The sequence below is a fragment of the Castor canadensis genome, chromosome 7 (assembly GCF_047511655.1).
Source record: "Castor canadensis chromosome 7, mCasCan1.hap1v2, whole genome shotgun sequence".
NCBI classification, from domain to species: Eukaryota; Metazoa; Chordata; class Mammalia; order Rodentia; family Castoridae; genus Castor; species Castor canadensis.
Genome location: NC_133392.1, coordinates 119,028,878 through 119,051,703, shown reverse-complemented (window position 1 = coordinate 119,051,703; position 22,826 = coordinate 119,028,878). Strand labels below are relative to the sequence as shown.

Sequence of the window (22,826 nt, the reverse complement as noted above, 5' to 3'; positions counted from 1 at the left end):
AAGGGATGGCAGATCCTGGAAACACTAACAGGAAGGACCCCCCAGAGCTTGGAGTCTGACATCGAGAGCAGAGTTTAGGGTAAGAGGAGGAGCGATGGTCCGGCTTCCAGCCCAATTAGGATTTGGGAATTTTTCCACCCTCCCAGAGTAATCTGACGCTGTTTGGGAGGGCGAGGCCGAAACCTGATCCTCCGGTCTCTGGGCTCCGTTAATGTTTAATCAGACAGGATCGTCCGATGGGGCTCTGGTGGCGTGATCTCCCGGCCCCCCGGACGTGGAGCACCCACACCCTAGAAGGTTCCGCCCGACGTCGAGGCGCGGGGCTGCAGGCAGGCACTGCTCCACTCCACAAGTCCCAACCTGGAGGAGTGAGCTGAACGGTTCAACTGCCCGGCGGGGACGCGCCAGCCTGCAGCACCCAGAGCTCCCTTGCACTCACGTCCTGCCCACTGCCAGGGGACAAGGCGCGACCAGCGGGGACCGCGCGAGTTCTGGGTCTCCGGGCCAGGACGCACACCTCTCCTCTCACCGGGATGGGCAGCGGCAGCTCTGGACGGCTATGGTGGCCGCTGCTGTCACTGCTGCTACTGCTACTGTTGCTCCTGGACCCCGCGGGTGCCAGTGTCCAGGAGGACGAGGACGGCGACTATGAGGATCTGGCGCTCGCCTTCCAGTCGGAGGAGGACGGTCCGGGCCACGCGGCCCAGCACGTGGTCACAGCCACCTTCCACCGCTGCGCCAAGGTGCGGGCGCCGGGTGTGAGGCCGAGGCGGGCAAATGCTGCTTTTTTTTAGGCCTCAGTTTCTCCCGTGTAAGGGAGGGTCTGAAGCGAAGTTCCGCGAGGGCCTTCTGCTTATCTGGCCACCAGCAGCTTGGTGCGGGCCCGGGGACTGCAGGCGCCAGGGTGGGGAGATCGAGGACGGCAGGTGCTTCGGGGACCCGGCGACTGCTCCCAGTGGCAGACGGGTCGCGGGGATGGGAGTTGAGGAGGCACGAGAGCTAGCAGGGCACTGCCAGAAGGCCCGTCCCGATTTCAGACGTGCGCGCCGCGGTGACCCGCGTGGGCGAAGGAGTTAACGCTGCAACGCGCTCGGAGCGGCTGCGCGTTTTGCTTGGTTCTGGAAGTCTGGGCCGTGGAGAGGAGGGGGTGGGGGTCTTAGAGAGAGGGCGTCCTCAGAGACAGGTGGGGGTGGGCCCGCCGGCGGAGGTCCTGGTAGGAGGCGGTTTCCTTCTGCTCCTGGAACCTTTGCGCTAGTTCTGCATCTTTTTCAGCTGAGGAAAAGGACGAACGAAAGAGGGGAAGGGGGAGTTAGTGTACAGATCTGCTGGGGTCTTTTGAGGGGCTGGGGTAGAGGAACGCATGTCAGGGCTGGGGGTCAGATCTAGCCAAGATCTGAGTGGTTGAGCCCTGTTCTGTGTCGCAACACCAGCCTGCGGGTCTGCCTTTAGGGCCGTTGCGGTGTTTCCTCGGCATCTTTGCCATCTAGCTCTGGGCTGTGGGGTGATCCTACCTAGGTCAGCCACCACTTTCGCCTTCCCTGGATTGGGCTGAGGTTCTGTTGCCTGGGCTTGGAATCAGACGGAGACTGAGTCGTTAGTTTCATCTCAGTGCATGAGCCTTGAGTAAAAGGTCCTTTCCAGGGGGAATGAAGGGAAAGGAGTTTGCTGACTACACGGGTGACCGTAGGATGTAAGTCTGGGAGAGATCACCTGCAGGAGGTGGGTGTGCTCCTGAGTTCCTGAGACCTCCTGGCCACACCCTCCTTGCTTTAAATCAGAGCTTGGGGCAGAAAGAAGGGAATTCTGCTTCCCGCTGGCCTCCCGCGGGAGTGTGCTTGGCTGCAGGATGTGGGTTCTTACTCAACTTAAGACGCCTTGTTCCTGAGCCTTTCACCTTCTACAGGGATGTTGCAGAATTGTGTGGGAATAAGAAAGGGCATTTCTAAGCCAGGTGTAATGGTGCAAGCCTGTAATTCTACCACTAAGGAGGTCGAGGCAGGAAGATCTTGAGTTTGAGGCCAGCCTGGGCTACATAGTGAGACCCTATCTCAAAAAAAAAAAAGTTTAAATAAATGAATAAATAATAATAAGCTGGTGTTTCTAGATATCACTGCCTCAAAATAGCTGTTTTGGAAATAGTGAGTACCCCATTCTGAAGGGCAAGTAAGCTAAGGTCAAGTACCTGAGAGTGACTCATGCCTGGTGGAAGTTTAGACCAGGAAGTTCCTAAAGTTCACGTTCTTGTTCATTCAGTGAATATTTGGGGGTACCAAATTTAAAGAATGAAGTTTTTATTTTTTGCAAGCAGAAAGGGATTTTAAACCAATTCTTTTATTTTTTAGTCATGAGAAACTGAGGCCCTGATAGAGGAGGTGTACCCTCCGGCTCCCCTGCAGAGTACCCTCCCAACTCATTAGGTTTTCATTTAACAGGGTGCATTTTCTGTGGCTATTTTGACCGTACCGGGAATTGAACTCAGGGCCTGGCACTTGTGCTCTACTGCTTGAGCCACATACTCAGTTTTTTTTTTTTTACTTTTGCTAGGAGCCTGCCTTGGATCATTACCATCCTACCTCCACCTCTGGAGTACCTGGGATTACAAGTGTTTGTCACCATATCTGGCCCTTAAATGGGTCAGTGGAGAACTTCATTCCAGGGGAGGGAGTAGCATGAACAAAGACCCTGAGCTGGGTAAAATGTTCTGAAACCAAAAGGTTTTCTGTCATTTATTTGATGGTGGAACCTGACCTGAATTGACACAAGATTATTTGTAAACTAATAACATAATTTATTCTACTTGTACAAATATGTGTAGACATACATTTTGCTGTATGGATTACAGGATGTTGCTCCAGACTCCTTGATTGCCCGTTTCTGCCTCTAAAGTCCAAATGAATTCTAAATCCTGAAATCCATTGACCCTCTGGCTTTGGTCAGAGGGTTGTGGACTGAACTCCTCTGGCTGAAGTCCAAGGTGCACACACAGGGAGGTGGGAGAAGAAGGTGCAGAGGTGGTTGAGGCAGGGCCAAGGAAGAGCATGGAGATTAGACTTCATTTACTAGGCTGTGGGAAGGTTCTTGAGCTGTGAGTCTGCTTGAGAGCAGTTGGAGCAGGCAAGAGCTAAGACAAAACACCTGTGCTCCTATTGTCCACCGCCTTTACTATTCTCTCCCTGTTTGACGGGTGCTACCATGGCTCCCTGGATTGTTCCCTCTGCCTGCAGGCCTGCACCACGGGTACTGCAGTCCCTGTAATACAGAGGAGACATCTGAGGCTCAGAGGCCAAGTGACTTCATGGCTACATAGCCAGTAAATGTGGGAGGTGGGAGCCAGGGCCCTATTTTCCTGCCACAGTGCTTGTTAGTTTTCTTCCCTGGGCTGCTCCTGGAGGAAGGAAATGGAGGTGCAAGACTGGGGAGAAAGAGAGGTATTCTGGTTGGGAACTGGGAAGGAAGGTGTGGGTAGGAAGGCCTCTGGGAGGGCGGGGTGCCTTTGTGCAGGGCCACCGGGGTGGCCTGGAGAGCTGGGGACTCTGTTGTCTCCAGAGCTTTGGGACTGGAGGTATGGAGGAGAGCCAGTGCTGAACGTAACCCACAATTCCCTCTTCTGACTGCTAGCCAAATTTTCAAGTGTGTGTGAGCTGTTGGTACTTGTAGTTGTTCTCTGTGGGGTTTTGTGTGTATTTAGTCCTAATGGGGCAACTTGGCTTTTTAATTACTGTACCGCTCATGTTTCTTTGGTTGTAATTCTCATCTGTAGACAAGAGTGGGATAAGGGCTATGAAGGGTTTGCTGTTTTTTTTTTTTTTGTGGTGCTGGGATTTGAACTCAGGGCTTACACCTTGAGCCACTCCACCAGCCCCTTCTGTGTTAGTTACTTTCAAGATAGGGTCTTGCGGGACTACTTGCCCGGGCTGGCTTTGAACCATGATGATCCTGATCTCTGCCTCCTGAGTAGCTAGGATTACAGGCATGAGCCACTGGCACCCGGCTTTGCTGGTTTTTGTAATGTTATCATGCTCCTCTTTCTTATCATGGGCCAGGACACCTGGAGGCTGCCAGGCACCTACGTGGTGGTGCTGAAGGAGGACACTCAGCGGCCACAGACGGAGCGCATCGCCCGCCGCCTCCAGGCTCGGGCTGCCCGCAGGGGCTACCTCACCAAGGTCTTGCATCTCTTCCATGACCTCTTTCCTGGCTTCCTGGTGAAGATGAGCGGCGACCTACTGGACCTGGTGAGCTGCCTTCCCTGAGCATGGCACTTCCAGGCCTGAGACTGAGCTTAGTGTGGCCATGGCTGTGAATAGGGAGATGGCAGACTCTTACTGATCTCTTGCTGGGTCCAAGGCCCCGAATATCTGCCTTGTAAGCCTGGTCGGTCATTCCCTCCAAGGTCTGCCCACCTTCATTTGAAGCATAAGGAATCCCAGGTGTGGAGGGACCACACAGACCAGTAGGGATGGAGCTAGGTTTCCACCTGGTGATCCACCAGCCAGCATCCTTGTGCTGCTGTGTCTGCTGCTTATGGGGACCTGTGAGGACAGGAGTTGGGACCTTCAGAGGAGCAAGTCATTTTATGAAAGCATGCTCTCCCCCAGGACAGGTGGCCCTTCTCCCTCCAGCTCTCCCAGTGTCGAATGTGGAGGCAATGGGGACTTCTGACCTCTTCTCTTCTCCCACCCTGGCCGAGTGCTTCACTGGCCAGTATGGGCAGCCTCTCTTGGTTCTGCCTGTGCTCACCTCTCTGGCCTCAGACTTGCTGAATGAACTTGGTTCTCACTTGTACACTGATCTTTGACTTACGGGGGTGCTTCTTGGCCTCCTGCATACACCAAGGCCCCAAGAGGGACAAGGTCTTGCCTGATGCCACCCAGTGTCCTTGCAGCACTGCCCTGCAGCATGGCTTAATCCAGCTCAGCATCCAGTAGTTGAGCTGCTGCGTGCCAAGTCCTGTGAGGGCAGTGACAGAGATCAGCTGGGTCCCTGTCCTTGGGAACTCATAGTCTAGTTGAGGAAAAAAACAAGTTGGTACTCCTGTCTGGCTGCTCAGTACACATGTAATAAGCACCTACTGTGTGCTGCAGCTGCTGAGGTAAAGTAGTCGGATCTTGACACACAGCTAAGGCAGAGAGACTGGACAGGGACGGCCAAGACTGTTGGCTGGTGCTGTATGCTCGGCACAGTGGGGGATGAATAAGTTGGCAGGCTGGAGCCCTCAGGCCAGGGCAGCTTCTGGGCAGGGGCTGCAGACAGTTGCCTTGGACAGCTGGCCTTTAGCACCTCACCAGCTGCTGCTGATCGCCTGACCAGCTTGCCTAACCTTGGGCAGATGCCTCCATCTTCAAGGACCTCAGTCCTCTGTCACAAGGCAGGCATGGTAATGGGAGCAGTCATTTAAGGACTGAGCAGATGCTAAGTACAGAGCCTCAGAAGTGGGTGTAGGTTAGAAGCCTCTGGGGACACCAAGTTATAAGAGAGTGGCTTCCTACTGCCCAGTAGGACCTGGCAGCATGGAAGAGGGAGTGTGGTCACCCAAGGGTGTGGCCACAGAGCCAGGGTAGTGGGGGAGTGGAACCGACACAGTCTGTTCCCTGCTGGTGCCTCCCATTGACTAAGCACCTAGAAGCCACCACCAGGGAGTCTGATGCTGTGGTCTGCAGGGCAGAGGGGTCGGGAAATAGAGCTGGGCACACAGAAAGGCTGGTGCTGACATTCTGATTTGGGTGTGAAGTCCGGGCCTTGATTCCCCGACCTGTCCAGTCTGCCTACAGCTGGTACTGCCTGGCTCTCAGGAGAGGTGTGGAACCCAGAATCCTTTCTACCAGCTGTTTGGGGCTCAGCTACCAGGCTGTGAGAGCACTGGCCGCCCCCTCCAGCTGAGAGAGGAGTGAGGACCCCAATGTTGTCTTCTGGGCATCTGGGATGAGGTGTGCTGGGATGGACACTGGTGAAGTCAGGTGGGGCAAGGGCTGGGGTGGTGCTTCTACTGACCAGGCAGCTTTTGAAGCTGAGTGTCCCGGCCTCCCTGGCTCCTGCAGGCCCTGAAGTTGCCACATGTGGCATACATCGAGGAAGACTCCTCTGTCTTCGCCCAGAGCATCCCTTGGAACCTGGAGCGGATCATCCCTGCACGGTACCAGGCAGAGGAGTACAGCGTTCCCAGTAAGACCTTAGCTGCCTTGGCTGCACTCTCCTTCTTGTCTAGGACTTTCGCCTCTCAGAGCTTTGGGGCACTTATAAGTGCACTTCTTCTCTTCTGTCCTTGCCCCTCTCGTACTGCACCCCCGTCTGTTGCTACATGCAGAATGCAGGGGCCTTTCCCTAATGCCCTTTCTTTCACCTTCTCATTTCTCGTTCTCTTCTCCTCATTTGGAGTGGCCCAAAGGCTACATTTGCTTTGGGGGCAGATTGAACCTGACTGTAACTCACAGTCTCTGTGACTCCCAGACCTTCACACAGACCCAGCCTTCCTGGGCTGTCCCCACCTACATCTCTGGTCTTCTGTCTTGCCTGCCACCCACCCCCTTGCCTTCTTTTACCTGGTGTGGCCTGCCAGGTGCAGAGAAAGGAGGAAGAGGAGGAAAATGGCCTGGGTCTGGCAGGGCCTCAATAGGTGACATTGAGTTGGGGAAGGTGGTAAGGGCACCTGCTTTGGGAGAAGATCAGGGGTTCTGGTTGAACCATGTAGAGTCTGAGGAACCCGTGGGGTGAGGTCTAGAGACAATGCAGCATGGTGCCAGGCTTCAGATCTGAGGGTAGGCTCAGCCCCTGCCCCTTACCGGTGAATTGCAGGGACTTGAGAGCAGCCTTGCTGTCTGAGCCTTTCCTTCATCTGTAAATGGGCACAGTGACTGGCCATGTCCTCCTCACCTGGTTATTGTGACACTCCAGTGCGGTAAAGGATGAGCCAATGCCTTGGGGATTGAAAGATGGGCAACCTCTGAGTTGCTGTCATTGTGATAGGTCAGGGCTTCTACACAGGGTTGCTCTCTCTTTCTGGTGGCAGCAGCATCCCTTGGCTTAGGGGTAGAACTGTCACCTCTGCCCCCATCTTCACATGGTTACTCTCTGTCTCTTTCCTCTTCATTCTTTTGTGAGGACACTTGGCATTGGATTTACTGGATAATCCAGACTGATTCCTTCTGGAAGGATCACTTGATCACACCTGCAAAGACTACTTTTCCACATAAAGTCTGGGAGGGAGGATGTGGGCATGCAGATATAGTCCCCTTCCATCATCCTCTGGGGATGCCAATGATGGCCTCATTCTGCCCTGAAGGGAGCAGAAGACAAGGTTGTGGAGCCCTTTCTGGGGTCTCAGCAGGGGCTTGGCTGGAGGAGTTCCTTTAGTAGCTGTTGGACAGGGACAGGGTAGGGCAGGCACTGTATAGATAAATACAAGGAAAGCAGGCTTTCTGGACAGGGACAGGGTAGGGCAGGCACTGTATAGATAAATACAAGGAAAGCAGGCTTTCTGGGCCCAGACCTGTCTCTTCATTCATGGAGAGACCACACAATACAGGTGATAGGCATGGGCTCTGGAGCCAACTGTTACTCTCAAACCCAGACCGCACACTCTTGAGATATGTGACCATGGGTAAATCACTGAACCTTGGGTTCCTCTTCAAAAGGGAAGTAACAGTAGCTCCTAGCTGGGGGCTGTTTGAAGGGTTAAAGGATCTGAGGGGCTGTTTGAGGCCTCTTCTCCTTCCATTCAGTAATACCTTTGAAAGCACTCACTGTGCACGAGGCACCATATCAGGTGCTAGGGATATGAAGGTGAAAGAGAGACGAACTTGATCTCTGCCCCCACAGAGCTTCCAGAGTGTGAAGAAGGTTAGACAAATAGCCTTATGGCACAAATTAGTTTGGGTGGGGTGAGAGTCATGAAGTACAGGTAGTTATGTGGTATGTCTGAGCTGCTCAGGCCTGGTGGGGTTACCTGGTGGGAGGAAGTGAGTCTGACCTGCCCACCACACTGCCCTCATCATGGGTCTGCCCCTTCAGTGTTCCTTAGCCCACCCTCTTTCTAAAGGTTCCCCACCCCAGACCAAAGGTGTCCTTGGGCCTGAGCTCAGAGCCCTCTAGCCCCACCCCTTCTTGGCCTGGCACTTGGTATGTGGTAGGTGTCACTGATGAGTGACTAACACTCAGAGGATGGGTCTGGGATACAAGGAGGAGCCCCATCTCTCTTCATCCCATGCTGGGTGCTCACCCAGCTTGATACAGAAGTAACCAAATTCTCCTGGGTGCTGACCCGAGGAACTTTCTGTCTAGACTGGGTGGGCTGCAGCACAGAGGCTAGAAGTGCAGACAGCCTGGGGCGAGCCCAGTTCTGGCAGTGCTGGGTAGTGGGAAGACGAAGGCCTGGGGGCTGATGGTGCCTGAAAGTCATATGGGATCTAGGGCAGCCCCTGGATGTGCTGTGGACTGAGTGTTCCAGCCACCCAGAAACTGTACAGGTGACCTCATTTTGTTTTTTTTTTTGGGGGGGGGAAAGCCTTGGTAGAGGTAATTAAGGATCTTGAGATGAGATCACCCTGGAGTATTCAGCAGGCTCCAAGTCCAATGACCTGTCCTTGTAAGAGAAAGGCAGAGGGAGATTTGAGACACACAGAGGGGGAGTCCGTGTGGAGAAAGGCGGAGACTGGAGCAAGGTGGCCACAAGCCAAGGAATGCCAGCAGGGAAGAAGCCAGCAAGAACTCTCCCCCAGAGCCTTCAGAGTGTGTGTGGCCTGACTGACCCCATTGATCTTGATTTCTGCTGATGCTAAGACCCTGTGAATGGGCAGTGTTCTGGGGTCTCCCATTGGTCAGGCTTAGTTTCTGAGAGCAGTTATGGCCCCAGGCTCTTCCTTCCATCCCTCTGCTCCCTTTCTGACCATTTTCAGGTTTTCCCTGCACTCTTCCTGTGTCCTCCACCTTGTCTTGCACAGGCATCTCCCCCAGTAAGTATCTTGCAGCCCTTAGCCCTAGTACCTGTTTTCTGAAGAATCCCAAATGCCCTGTGAGAACTGGTGAGTTGCGGTGGCGGGCCCTGGTGGCTTCCTCCACTGAGGCTGCAACTCCTGTGAGGAGGAATCAGCCATGAGCCTTCCTCAGACACTGTGGAGTGAACACATGAACTCAGAGTTAGGGGCCCAGCCTCAGTTTCCTCTCTGTGAAACAGACTGGTCAGCTCAGATGCCCAGCTTAGTTTATTTTACACCAGAATATTTATTATATTTTGAATACATCTGTTACTTCATATTAATATGAATGTCATTGAGCTTCCTAGCCCTGTCATTTGTCAGCTTTGTGGCCTTATACAGTTCCCTGCCTTCTCTAAGCCTCACTGTCCTAGTCTATAAAATAATAGCATGTGGCCTGTAACAGTTTTTGGAAGATTCATCGAGTCAGTATATTTACAGTGCTTACAATAGTGCCCAAAACGTGGCAAGCAGCTTATATGCATAAACTACATCTGACATTAACCTCATGGCTACTTTCTCCTCTCCCGCAAATGCCACCTTGGGAAGATGGAGGAAGCCTGGTGGAGGTATATCTCTTAGACACCAGCATCCAGAGTGGTCACCGAGAAATCTTGGGCAGGGTCACAGTCACTGACTTTGAGAGTGTGCCCGAAGAAGATGGGACCCGCTTCCACAGACAGGTGAGCACGACCCTATCAGGAGGTCTGCCTTTCCTTCACCCCTGTCCTGGAGGTAGGGGGAATCCACCACCCCTGAGCACTGTGGTCACTCTCCCCAGTAGTCACTGTTACTGCCCCTTCCCTGCTATCAGTTGTGGGATGGGGTGTCAGTCTGTCTAGCACCTGCTGATAAATCATGGGATGGGTGGCTTTTTCATACGGTCCTTGTGTTAATGGAACAGGCGAGCAAATGTGACAGCCATGGCACCCACCTGGCAGGGGTGGTCAGTGGCCGGGATGCTGGCGTGGCCAAGGGCACCAACCTGCACAGCCTTCGTGTGCTCAACTGCCAAGGGAGGGGCACCGTCAGCAGCACCCTCATAGGTGAGTGACAGTGCTGGACAGCAATGATCTCTCTGTCTGGACCTGGCGGGGAGGGAGAAGTAATGTCTACTGATCGAAGAGGCTGAGGTCGTCTCTGTCACAGAGTTCCAGTGTTAGAGCTGGCAGGGCCCCCCAAGTTATGGTGCAAATGGAGAAACTGAGCCCCCAAGGGGAGGAGGCACAGCCCAGGTAGGTCCCTGGTCCTTGATTCTTCTCAATCCTATTCCCTCCCCTTCCACACCTTTAAAATACTGTGTCTTTTGTTCTGTTGTCTTATGTCCCTATAAACCCTGAGGAGACCTAAGCCAGTTTCCCTATCTCTGCTTACTTTCCTCCGAAGTTGGGGGGCTCACTGCCTGCATGTCTGACTGGGCCCTGCAGGGCACCCTGGCCAGGCAGACTTGGTGGGGGAGCCAGCAGCAGACTTTTCCCAGACTTCCACAGGTTTCTTCATTCAGTCCACCAAGGGTAAAGGGATGAGGGGTAGGCTCTGAAGGTCCCATGAAAAGCCAGGACTCTGGAGGCTATGGACAGAGAAGAGAGAGGGATCTCCCAGCCCACCAACAACTTGCTGTTATCAGCAGACTGAAGCCTACCTTTAGCCAGTGGGCTGTTGGAACCGTCTCCATTCTGTGAGCGTCCTGTGGCCTAGAGAACTGGGATCTAACACCAGCTCGGGGACTTGCCGCTGACAGCTTCTCCCATCCTGCTCGGGCTCCAGCTGTCATCCAGGGGGTGTAACTGGAGCAGCCTCTCAGAACCTTCTGGCTCCAGACTCTACGCCCTGAGGCTGGCATGTGTCCTTTGTTAAACAGTTTGTAAAACCAGCCAGAGACCCCTACCCAGGGCCACACAGTTGGAGCCATGAACTTTCAGGGCACTGACTTGACCCCAGGCCCTGGTCAGACTCTGGCTGTGAGCTGGCCCAGGCCAGCCTATGTCCACAGGGCACTGCCCTGAGGCTTGCCTGTTCAGAGCCCCAGCTTTGATGTTCACTTACAGGCAGGAATCAATAGCCCCTGGCCCACCAATGATCCCTGGCGCCTGGGCCACCCCTTTATTGATTGCCCTTGGCCCAGGCTGGCCAGTTCCAAACCATGTGGAGGGAGGCAACTGTTCTCCCTGAAGGCCCTTCATGCTGGAATTTGTCCCCAAGGACTTTCTGGGGAAGAACAAACCCTCTTTGGGGTCCTGGTTAGGGTGTGGAAAGCCTGTAGTGCATCTTCTGGCCAGAGAGCACACAGGAGCTGTCACTTTCACTGTCACCACAGATGACTGAAGTGAGTGACGTTTGTCAGGTCTGAGCACACAGTTCTGCATGCAGCAGGTATCTAATAACCAGCAGCTGTAATTGTGGTGCTTATCCTTCACCTCCATGTCCACTTCCCCCTCCCTCTTCCTGGGTGTGAGGGGCCTTGCCAGCTGTCTCCTAGGAGCATGGCTGTGAAACTCCAACTCCTGTCTTGGTCACAGCCCCCTGGGGATGTCCCAGAGGTGCAGATCCAGAAGGTTCTGAGAGGCTGGTCCAGTTACACCCCCTGGATGACAGCAGGAGCCCGAGCAGGATGGGAGAAGCCGTCAGCTGCAGGTCCCTGAGCTGGTGTTAGATCCCACTTCTCTAGGCCACAGGATGCTCACAGAATGGAGATGGTTCCAACAGTCCACTGGTGTGGGTGGCCGGAGGCAGGACTCAGTCTGCACACACAGCTGTATGAGGGCAACACATGGTGCAGCTGAGGCCAGAGGAAGCCACAGAGGCTTAATCATGGGGGTGGTCGAGACAATTTGAGGAAGCATCTGTGCCTGTTTTACAGTGGGTGGATCGACAGTGGTTAGCCAGGATGGGGCTCAGGTTCCTGTGAGTCCAAAGCTCCAGTCTGGCGGAGGAACATCTGAGCCAGGCCTAGAGGGTGCAGAGGATTGTGAGGTCCCAGTGGGGTCAAGGAGCCCCTCCTTCCCTGAGGCTAGGCTTACCTCTCAGTTCCTTGGTTTCCTGGAAGGACATAAGGATAGGTTTTGTGAGGATCCTGAAAACTCACACATTCCGGCATCTAGAGAGGCTAGCACGGAGAAGGCCTGGGGCTGGCTGGCCGTTGTTTTTGGCTCCTGTGCTTTTGTGTGTGTGTGTGTGTGTGTGTGTGTGTGTGTGTGTGTGTGTGTGTTACGTGTAGTATGAGTTTTAAGGAATTGGTTCATGCAGTCTGGCTGGCGAGTCTGCAATCTTCAGGGCAGGCTGACATGCCAACTGCAGACTGACCCTGCAGTCTTGAGTTGGAAGGCAGTGTGGAGGCGGAATTCCTTCTTTCTGCTGGGGTCTGTCACTTCTCTTAAGGCCTTCAACTGGTTGTCTGAGGCCCATCACAAATGGATGTCATCAACTTTACCCAAAGGAAATGAGTAAATGATTTAAATGTTAGTCACATTCACAGCAGCATTTAGATGAGTTTGAGCAAACACTGAGGCACAGAGTTGATAGAAAATGAACCATCACCCCTCCCTCCGAAGGAAGCATGTCTCCCAGGAGGTGGCCTTGTCTTTGTCTTCTCAGGCCTGGAGTTTATTCGGAAAAGCCAGCTGGCCCAGCCTGCGGGGCCCCTGGTGGTGCTGTTGCCCCTGGCGGGTGGGTACAGCCGGGTCCTCAATGCCGCCTGCCAGCGCCTGGCAAGGGCTGGGGTGGTGATGGTCGCAGCTGCTGGCAACTTTCGGGACGACGCCTGCCGCTACTCCCCAGCCTCGGCTCCGGAGGTAGGTGCCAGAAGGCTGTGAGTCGTGCCGGGTCCTGCAGGCGGTGGCCTCGGAAGTTGTCAGAGGCCCCCCAGTGCGGGACAGGGGTGGGATTTGCACGATCTGCTACATCTGTGCACAGCAGCGCCCTCAATGCCCGACCCCCACGAAGCCACGCCCACTACCTGGCCACGCCTCCTTCCTGTTGGTGCCCCTCCCAGAACCCTGGGTGGACAGAATGGCACCTTCAGCCTTCTCTTGGCCTTCCGTGCTTCCTGTCTCAGGCCACCCATGAGGCCTAAACCCAGCTACTCCCACTCCTGTGCCACCCAACCCCTCAATGCTACCGTGATCCAGCTTCCCCTCCCACCCCATCCCGTGACTGGCCCCCTGAGTGAGGCATAGGAACAGAGGCAGACCCCGGCCTCTAGGAGCTGACAGTGCACTGGGGCAGCCCTTCCTCTTCTGATTGACATTTGTAGGGCCCCTGCTAAGTGCTGGGCTGTGTGGTGCTGGGAGTACTGAGGGGAGAAAGCTAGACCACTTCAGTGGATTCAAAGCCTGGTGTGTGTGTATGGTGCGGGGGGAGGTGCAGAGGCAAACCTGGTGCTGTAACCGGGCCTTCTAGCTCCCGCCAATCAGGGGTTCCAGCTGTGGAACTTAAAATCACCTAAAACCCAGCACCCATCGTCTGACATGCTTGCTGTGTGTCTCCCCACAGCACTGTGGCCGCCTGAAACCAAACTGTCAGGTCACTGGCTCCCCACTGGAGTGCAGGCTACACAGGTGTCTGGCACACAATGGGAGCCCTGGGGCAGGGTGGGATGCTGGAGTTCTGCCTGCTGAGTCAAATTTTCCCCTGAAGGGGATATTTGAATGGGACACAAACAGGTGTGTAGGAGTCAGTCTGTCCCAACAGTCCTTCCCTCAGCTTTTTTGTCTGCCATATGCTGTCTTACCTTGCCAGGTGATTACAGTTGGAGCCACCAATGCCCAGGACCAGCCAGTCACCCTGGGGACCTTGGGGACCAATTTTGGTCGCTGTGTGGACCTCTTTGCTCCTGGGGAAGACATTGTTGGTGCCTCCAGTGACTGCAGCACCTGCTTCATAGCACAGAGTGGGACATCGCAGGCTGCTGCCCATGTGGCTGGTGAGTCATTGTCCCTCTGTCTTGGCCACCACAACTCTAACAGCCCTTTTGGCAGGCAACAGGGTCCTCAGTGAACAGACCTGATGATGCTGTTGTTGGCAGTTCCCACTGCTGTGACCAAGCAGATGAACAGCTAACGAGGAGGATTCGGGAGTTTCAGTCTGTGGTCACTTGGCCCATTGCCTTTGGGACCGTGATAAGGATGAATGTCATGGAGCAGAGAGCACAGTGGAGCAAAGCACCTCATGATGCCCACAAAGCAAGGAGAGGGAGGGAGGGGCCGGGGTTTCATACCCTCTTCAAGGGCACACCTCCAAGACCTGACTTCCTTTCATTAAGACACACCTTCTAAAGTTTTCACTTCCTCCCAGTAGAACCACAGGCTGTGACCAAGCTTTAACACACTGGCGTTTGGGGCACTCAGATTGATGGGGGAGGCAAGAAGGAACACAAAGTAGTCAGGGCTCTGTCAGAGAGAGCCTAGAGGAGCCACTGGTTCAGACTTAGGGCAAGGGAAGGCTTCTTGGAGGAAGGGCATTTGATCTAGGGTTTGGTGGCTAAATAGGAGTTTACCTGGTGAATGCAGTAGCAATTACAAAGACCCAGACGTAGGAGAGCAGGATGTACTACTATCTTGCTTTCACTAAGCAAATAAATGCAAGTGGCTTAATTTCTGGAAGAGCAGCCTGGTATGTTTGCAGGTGTGTCTGTGCACATATGCTCTACCAGGAGTTCCCCAGTTGGAAAGGAGGACTGAATGACCATCTTCTCTGACCTTACCCCCACCATTCCCCTCCAGGTATTGCAGCCATGATGCTGACTGCTGAGCCGGAACTCACCCTGGTTGAACTGAGGCAGAGACTGATCCACTTCTCTTTCAAAAATGTCATCAATGAGGCCTGGTTCCCTGAGGACCAGCGGGTGCTGACCCCCAACCTGGTGGCTGCACTGCCCCCCAGCACCAGGGGAGTAGGTGAGTATGACGGCAGGGGTGGGCAGAATCAAACCCAAGATGCACGAGGCCTAAGTTACCTCGACAGTCTCCCACTTGGTCTGCAGAAGAACAATTGTCCCACTTCAGATAGAACTTAAGGGCAAAGGGTCTGAGAGCCTCGGCATGATGTCATGATGAGTTTTATGGAAAAGTTGACATGTTTCCCTGACTTCCTCTCCCCTACCATGAACTGAAGGTTTCTCTGGAGTCCCCTGGTAGGTGCCCCTCCCAGGATCCGCCTCACTGAAGGCCATCTTGCAGGTGGGCAGCTGTTCTGCAGGACCCTGTGGTCAGCGCACTCAGGGCCCAGGCGGACAGCCACCACTGTGGCCCGCTGTGCCCCAGAGGAGGAGCTGCTGAGCTGTTCCAGTTTCTCCAGGAGTGGGAAGCGACGGGGCGAGCGTGTGGAGGTGAGCTGCACCCCTCTGTGTCTGGCCTTTCAGCCTGGGCCCTCAGTGACTCCCAATCAACCCTGTGTCCTCTGGACTCTGTCTCCATCTGCATGCGTTAAGGCCTGACCCTGGTGGAGGGGCTCCTGGGAGACCCAAGACAGGCATCACCCACCTGGACACAGGAAAGGAAAGACAGGACACTGCTTTGGAAGTAGCTACCTCCAGGCCCTTACACTGAGGTAGCCTGTGGCTCTGGGAGTTGAACCTCAAGCAACAGCAACAGCTGAGGGTGGTGCACAGACATGGCTGGTGCTGGGTGTGGAGGGTGCTACCTGCCCAGGAGGGTGAGGGCAGGCAGGCATTTCTAGCAGGAGGACAGTATCAGGGCTTCTCAGGAGAGCTGAAGTGGGCCATGGAGCCCTCTGGGCTCTGTGCTGGCATCTCAGCTTCCTTTGTGTCTCTACTTGGAAGCTGCTATCGGTGCCCAAAAGAACTTAGAACTCACAGAGCTGTCTGATGGCAGAATAGCCATCCTTGGCTTGGGCTGAACTCTTGTTCTCAGGGTGAGGGAGCAGGGGCAGTGCTGAAAGGCTCAGGGGCTCGGACCTGAGGCCTGGGTGGGTCCCGGGTCTCCAAAGCCCCTTCTAAACAGGTTCCTGTTTCTGCCTTTGGCTCTCAGGCCCGAGAAGGTGGCCGGGTCTGCCTGGCCCACAATGCATTTGGGGGCGAGGGGGTCTATGCCGTGGCCAGGTGCTGCCTGCTTCCCCGGGCCAACTGCAGTGTCCACACAGCTCCTGCAGCCACAGTTGGACAAGAGACCAATGTCCACTGCCACCAGCAGGGCCACATTCTCACAGGTAGGAGACTGGGCCCCACCCTGGGTGAGGAGGAAGTACTGTGTCCTGATGCACCTGCCCTGAGGGCTTGGTCCTCGCGAGCCTGGATCCACAGTGTCCATTCAAGCCAGATTCTGACATACACACCGTGTGACTCTGCGCAGGCGGCTTCACCTCTCTCTGCCTTGGCTGCCTCAGTGCAGTGATGGAAGGATGACAGCTGGGGCTTAGGCCTGGATGCTGAGAGCTCACCAGTGGCCATGCTGGGTGGGAGGTCCAGTTCAGGGAGGCTCCCAAATTGGTCTTAAAGTGAGACAGAGCTTGTTTGAATTCCACTCTGCTACCCAGTGCCTGGGCAAATTCCTTAATAGTTCTGTGCCTCAGTTTCCTCACCCTGAAATGGGGAGAGTGGTGCTTAACTTAGTACTTACCCTGAGGCAGTACGCATTCTACCTATCATCGCCCATTGCTTTAACATACTTTCTCTGGTCTGGGTGACTACTCATCGGCCACTGTGTCAATAACATGCCCAGGTAGGTGTCAGAAAGGCACAAGTGAGGACCTCATGGGGGCCCTCAGGCATGGGTGCCCAGAGAGGGTTTTGGAGGGCAGGGGAGCCGTCTGGAATCACTCGCTCAGGACATGATTCTTCACTGGGTAAGTACTGGGGAGCCACTGAAGGTTTCAGAGCAGGAGGAGTCAGGCAGGAAGGGCAGGCTGGTGTGTGGGATGGATGTGTAGTAGACAGATGAGCCCAGTGGTGGTGCCTTGTCCAGGGCCAAGCTCCTTCACTCTCACCTTTGGGAAAACTATCAGGGCACAAGCCATTGTGGAAGTCACGAGAGCCTTAGACTGTCACTGTTGCCGCCACATCCCAGAGCCTCACTTCGCAGTTAAGGGAGCTGCACTTAGACTTGCTGAGTGGCTCTCCCAAGGTAATGTAGCTAGGACACGGAGCTCTGGTAACCATGACCCTAACGTGGTCAGAGCACTTGCCGTTGCACAGGTACCATGCTGGGACTTCTCAGCTGTGTCCTCGCTTTGTCTTTATAGCATCCCTGCAGGTAGGTGCTATTGCTCTCACTGTTTCACAAATAGGGAAACTGAGGCTCAGTACCGCTCAGTAAACACTGTTTATGGTTTTATAGCCAGCAGGTGTACCTGACTCCCAAGCCTATGGAAGGAGTCTCCAGGTGTCCCAGACAGACCCAGGTTCATGCCTGAACTTCTGCCTGCCGATGAGGAATGGGCCTGGAGGGACGGGGTTGTTGAACATCTCAGGCCTGCCCATGGCTCCCCTTCTCTGGATGGAGAGGAGACCAAGTTTTCCATTAGAAACTAAGGCTCAGAGAGGTTGAAGCACTCCCCGAGGTTACACCAGGTCAGCAGCAGAGTTGAGAATCCAGGAGTTGCTTAGGCCAGCATCTCTTCTCTGACCTCAGATCATAAAGAGATGGGGTCCATTTGGAGGCAAGAGTCCCCAACATTCTAGTGTCTGAGCTGGCCATCCTCTGCCCCAGGCTGCAGCTCTCACTGGGAGTCAGAGGACCTTGGTACATACCATCAGACTATGCTGAGGCCTGGAGGTCAGCCCAGCAAGTGTGTGGGACACAAGGAGGCCAGCGTCCATGCTTCGTGCTGCCATGCGCCAGGCCTGGAGTGCACAGTCAAGGAGCATGGGGTGCCAGGCCCTGTGGAGCAGGTGAAGGGCCTGGGATGGTGGGTGTTGGGACCCTGGGGGTGGCTGGTCTGTCCTGGTTGGTGATACTCCACTGCATGGCTATGTATATGGGTGGGGTGGGGGACTGGGAGCTGTGCTGTTGTGTGCTCAGTGTGTGTGTGTTTGAGTGAGGCAGGCCTGGTTTTGTTCTTGTCCAAATTAGCCCCCCTGCTCCCTTTGAGGAGAACATGCATAAATATGGCATAAAGAAATGCAATACTGGGGCCCGGGGTGGTGGCTCAAGTCTATAATCCCCAGCTACTTGGGAGGCAGAGATTAGGAGGAATGCAGTTCAAGGTCAGCCTGGGCAAAATGTTGGAAAGGCCCTCATCTCACCAAACAAGCCAGGTGTGCTGGTACACGTCTGTGGTCCCAGCTATGAGAACAACATAGGTAGGAGGACCAAGGTCTAGGCTAGCCCTATGCAAAACAGGACGCCCTATCTAAACTGAAGCCAAGACTGGGCACTGGTGGCTCATGCCTATAATCCTAGCTATTCAGGAGGCAGAGATCAGGAAGAGCCAGCCAGAGCTCCTGAGGTCTTGGAGTTCCTGAGATCCTATTTTGAAAAAAGTCCATCACACACACACACACACACACACACACACACAAAAGGGGCTGGTGGAGTGACTCAAGGTGTAGGCCCTGAGTTCAAACCCCAGTACCGAAAAAACAAAAAACAACAAAAAAAACCAACCCCAAACAATACTTGTACATTTACTGATTGATCCATTTAACAAATCTGTTGTGAGGTTGCTCAGGTGCAGGGCCTCTGGGGAACTCTGCAGATGCAGAGGTGACTCAGCCATGACTCAGAGGAGGGGCCCCTGAGCAGGCCTGGAAGTAGAAGGGAAGGAATGGTCCTGCAGAGAGGGCAGGCCATGTGCCTAGGCCTGGAGCCTGACCGCCAACCTGTCAGAGCCTAAGGCAGGCAAGAACCCAGAGCCCTGTGCCTGTCACTCAGCCCCTGGGAGCCAGGGAGCCCCGAGGAGTCCACTCTGGGAGGAGCTCAGATGAGGTTTGACAGTGTGAGTCTGGAGACTGCTGTCTGGATGGTATGCTCCACGGGGATGGGTGTTTCAGATCCATTCTATCCATATGCATTGGCGCCCAAAGCAGCTCCATCCAGGCTGGTCTGGGTGCTGGGGAGACCAACCAAGCAAACATCTCTGCTTGGCCACACGGAGTATCCATTCTGGTCGGGGAGAAGGACGGTAAACAAATACATTACAGAGTCTGAAAGACTGCTTTGGGAAAAGTAAAGTAGGAGGGATCAGGAGAGGCCTCACTGAGTCCCAGCCATGCCAAGCCATGAGGACAGCACTGGGAAGACTATTCTAGGTAGTGGAGGACCACTGGGGCCAAGGTAAGAAGGGTCAGTGAGGAATGGCAGGACTCAGTGGGGACAAGATCAGATCAGGTGGAGCCTGGGGACCACTGTCAAAACGCTGGAGTTGCTGAGTGATCTGGGAGCCACATAGGGCTGAGTCTGATGTGACCAGAGTTGAACAGGCTCGCTCTGGCTGCTAAGCTGAGAAGAAGCTGCATGGGACACAGGCGGAAGCAGGAAGGCTGGAGGGGCAGCTACTTGGATGGTTCAGGCCTAAGAGGTGTGGTGGAAGCAGGGGTGGAGGTGGTGGGATTTGGGATCTGCGGATGGGCTTGGGTGAGGAGAGGAGGATGGTTTCAAGGTTTTGTGGAGCCACTGGGCAGATCCAGTTGCCATCAAGTAGTGGGGAAGGCTGTGGGAGGTGCCGATGCTGTGGAAGTGAGGAGATTTGTTGTGTTAGACACAAACCTGCCAGGGTGCAAGGTGCAGAGCAGACCTCAGTCACTTTGCTAGAGCCACACACTTTGGCCCCAACTGTGCTGCTGGGAGGAAGTGAAGCCCGTGGTGTGGGGCCCGGCTGTGTGTGATGGACACAGGTTTTCTTTCTCCCTGAACTCTTGGCAGGTCACCGTGGCCTGTGAGGCAGGCTGGACCCTGACTGGCTGCAGTGCTCTCCCTGGGACCTCCCTCATCCTGGGGGCCTACGCTGTGGATAACATGTGTGTGGTGAAGAGCCGTGGCACTGATGCAGCAGGAAGGACCAGTGAGGAAGCCCCATCAGCCACTGCCATCTGCTGCCGGAGCCAGCTCTCAAAGCAGGCCTCCAGGACACAGTAGTGACAGCTGCAGCCCAGGATGGGCACCTGGGCAGGGGCCAAGGGCTGGGTGTGTAGGGGACAGAGTAACTCCACCTGCCTTATGCTGCTGGTGCTGGCCGGGGCGGGGGGCTTTTTGCCTGGGAGGGCTCACTGTTTCACTCTGTGTGCGCCTCCCTGGCAGAGGTGTGGGAAGCCCCTACCTCATGGTGCCTGACTTTCTAACGTTAAGATGTGTTCACCTGCTAGCAGCTGTTCCCAATGTGGGCAGAATTACCTTTCATTGAGCACTGGCTGGGAGCCAGGCGTTCATTCCTTACGCCTCCACAGAGGTGGAGAGGCCAGAAGGGGCCAAGAGTCAGCCTGGAAAAGAGAGGGTGAAGGTGCTGGTGGCTCCTCACATCTTGCTTGCTCTGGAGAAGCCACTTAGGGCTCACTGATTAAACAGGGATCAGTTTCCCCTACCTCTTGGGGTGAGGGTGGGATGAGCCAGGCAGAGGTCAGAGACAAGAGTGTCCCAAGTGGGCCTGGGGCTGTGCCTCAGTACCTTCACTGTTCCATCGTTGGGTCTGTCCCCAGGTTGAGCCTTCACCCCAGGGCTGACTTTTCAGTTTGCAGTGGAGGGCTACTGTATACTACATCCCTGTCTCTCCTGATCCCCTGTACTGCCTTGCACAGTACACCTTGGCACCCCTACTTTATGGAGGAAGAAATTGGGGACCAGGAGAAGAGTGCCTCTCAAGCACAGAAACTGGAAGTGGAGTGGTGCAAGGATAGGAGCACAGAGCTCTTTTTTGCTGCCCCCTCGCTGGGCATCCTAATTCTACAGGCAGCTGTGAAGCTACTTCACCTGCTTGTTCCCCAGCTGCTCCCTGTGGGCTACCTTCGCCCCTTCATGGGGGCCAGCTAGAGGCCTGAGGGGTGGAGGGCAGTTGGGGGGAGGTAAAGATCCATCACCCACACAAGCAAGCAAGCGCTTGTCTATCCTTTGGGTTTCTTCTCTGTTGCCTTTTTATGGTGAGAAGCTTTCTGACATGTTTTGCTTTTGTAACTTGGTATTTATTCTGGGTTTTGTATCATTTTTATTATATGGTGACTTTTTAAAATAAAAGCAACTTTGTCATGACTAGCCTGGACTTGACTGCATAGGAGGATATGGCACTGTTTGGCTTGCTGATAGGGGTGGGAGGAGAGTGGGGGAGTGGGAGCGCCTGGAGGGGTAAACGGGTATTTGGTGAGTGCTGGAATGGGCATTCACTCCTGGTGCCCGCCTGGAAATGTAACGAACATCTTCCTTTAGCCTTTTCCAGCCACCACACAGTCAGGGTGCCACGTCGTCAGGGTGCCTCATCTTGGGGGCTCTGCCCCTTACAGCATTCTAGATGCTCTGTGGCCATGCCCACCCCAGAGTTCTGCACTCCCTGCACCCTTTCCATCCTTCTCTCCCTAGTCAAGGGCACAGACTAAGTGTGTATGGTGTCCCTTATCATAGGCCTGCCATGCTTCTGAGGGGGTCATGCTTGTCCACAATTATTGTTCTTGATTTAATATGAAGCAAGGTGTACTGTGACCAGTCTTCTGACTCCTAGCCGGACTACCTCCACTTTGCAGTAGGCCATCATTTAGTTCTTCTATGTGCCAGACTGCAGCACAACAAACTCTCCTCCCCATGGTGGGACCAGTGTCTGCCCAGGTCAGCAAGACCCTGTATAAGCACAGTAATTTTTCCCAGGATCTGTAGTGACTTTTGCCATTCTGACGCTAGATGGCGCCCTAGACTCAGCCATATAAATTAGGGCAGGGGTAGGTGGCATCCTCAAGGTTGGGGAGAGTCTGGGTGACAGCTCTTTGGAAGTTAAGAAAGAGCTGGATAAATCCTTGCGGTGGTCTGCCACTCCCTAAATAACCCATTAAAACTCATTTTACTCATGCAGGCTGGATTTGCTTGAATCATTCCTTGGGCTGTGGGCACCATCCCAGTTTGGAAGCATGCAACTCTTTTATGACTTTCCAGGAAATTTACGAAATGTTTGGCACCCAAACAGGGACTGGAAAGACCCAATAAAGAGTTTGGGAGAGCCTCCGATGGGGTGTCTTTGCTCCTCCATGTGAAGTGGCTGGTTTGCCTCCTGGATGAGTGTGATCCCGATGTGAGAAGGGAAAGCCTGGAAAATGCCAGGTACGAGGGAGTCAGAACACATTGTCGACTCAGAGTGGTCAGGTGGGATAGGATTGCAGGAGAGCTGTGTTCTTAGTTGCAGGGCTTCTGCTCTGGGCAGTGAGACATGCCTGAAGCTGAGGGAATTGTTCATTCGAAGGAGAAACTCCAGTTAGAAAGAGTGAGTGGTATCCTCTGCTTTAGCTTCTGATCTGTCAGGAAAATTAGATAAAGAAGATGGAGGTCCTAGTCTGCCAGTTTCCACCTGGGGGTTGGGGGAAGGAAGAGAGAGGGCAAGTCCACACTGCACTGAGAAATCCTGCTTGGGATTTGAAGACATGAAATCCATGGGAAGAATCAGACAGTGAGGAGAAGGAAAGTCATAGACAGCACCCCTAAATCTGGCCCCTGGTGCAGAAAAAGGGGAAGTCCATGACTTAGCACACGGATGGAAGTATTAATATTGGTCCTACTTGTGAAACTATGGTCACTAAAGGAATATTGTGACTCTGAGTTACTTGGCTCAGGGAAAACTTTTAAGCAGATCTCAAAGGAGCCTCTTCTAGCTTAACTTGTGAGGCTGGGGGGTGGAGGGATCGGCTTAACTGTCATGGAGGCAGAGAAGCTGAGCAATCTGACCCCCTCTCCTGAGGCAAAGGCTGCATATTCTTCCTTATGGACAGGGTCATAC

General features: G+C 54.3%; 1 protein-coding gene across 1 annotated transcript; it reads left to right on the top strand.

The window, feature by feature from the left end:
• The first annotated feature begins 233 nt into the window (after positions 1–233).
• Positions 234–21,106, top strand: Pcsk9 (proprotein convertase subtilisin/kexin type 9). The gene is made up of 12 exons (XM_020168467.2): positions 234–743; positions 4,044–4,235; positions 6,039–6,162; positions 9,519–9,652; positions 9,874–10,015; positions 12,564–12,760; positions 13,707–13,890; positions 14,690–14,863; positions 15,146–15,294; positions 15,956–16,133; positions 17,633–17,814; positions 19,787–21,106. Exons 1-12 carry the CDS (start codon positions 534–536, stop codon positions 19,997–19,999), a joined length of 2,079 nt encoding a protein of 692 aa, XP_020024056.1. The 5' UTR covers positions 234–533; the 3' UTR covers positions 20,000–21,106.
• The last annotated feature ends 1,720 nt before the right edge of the window (positions 21,107–22,826 follow it).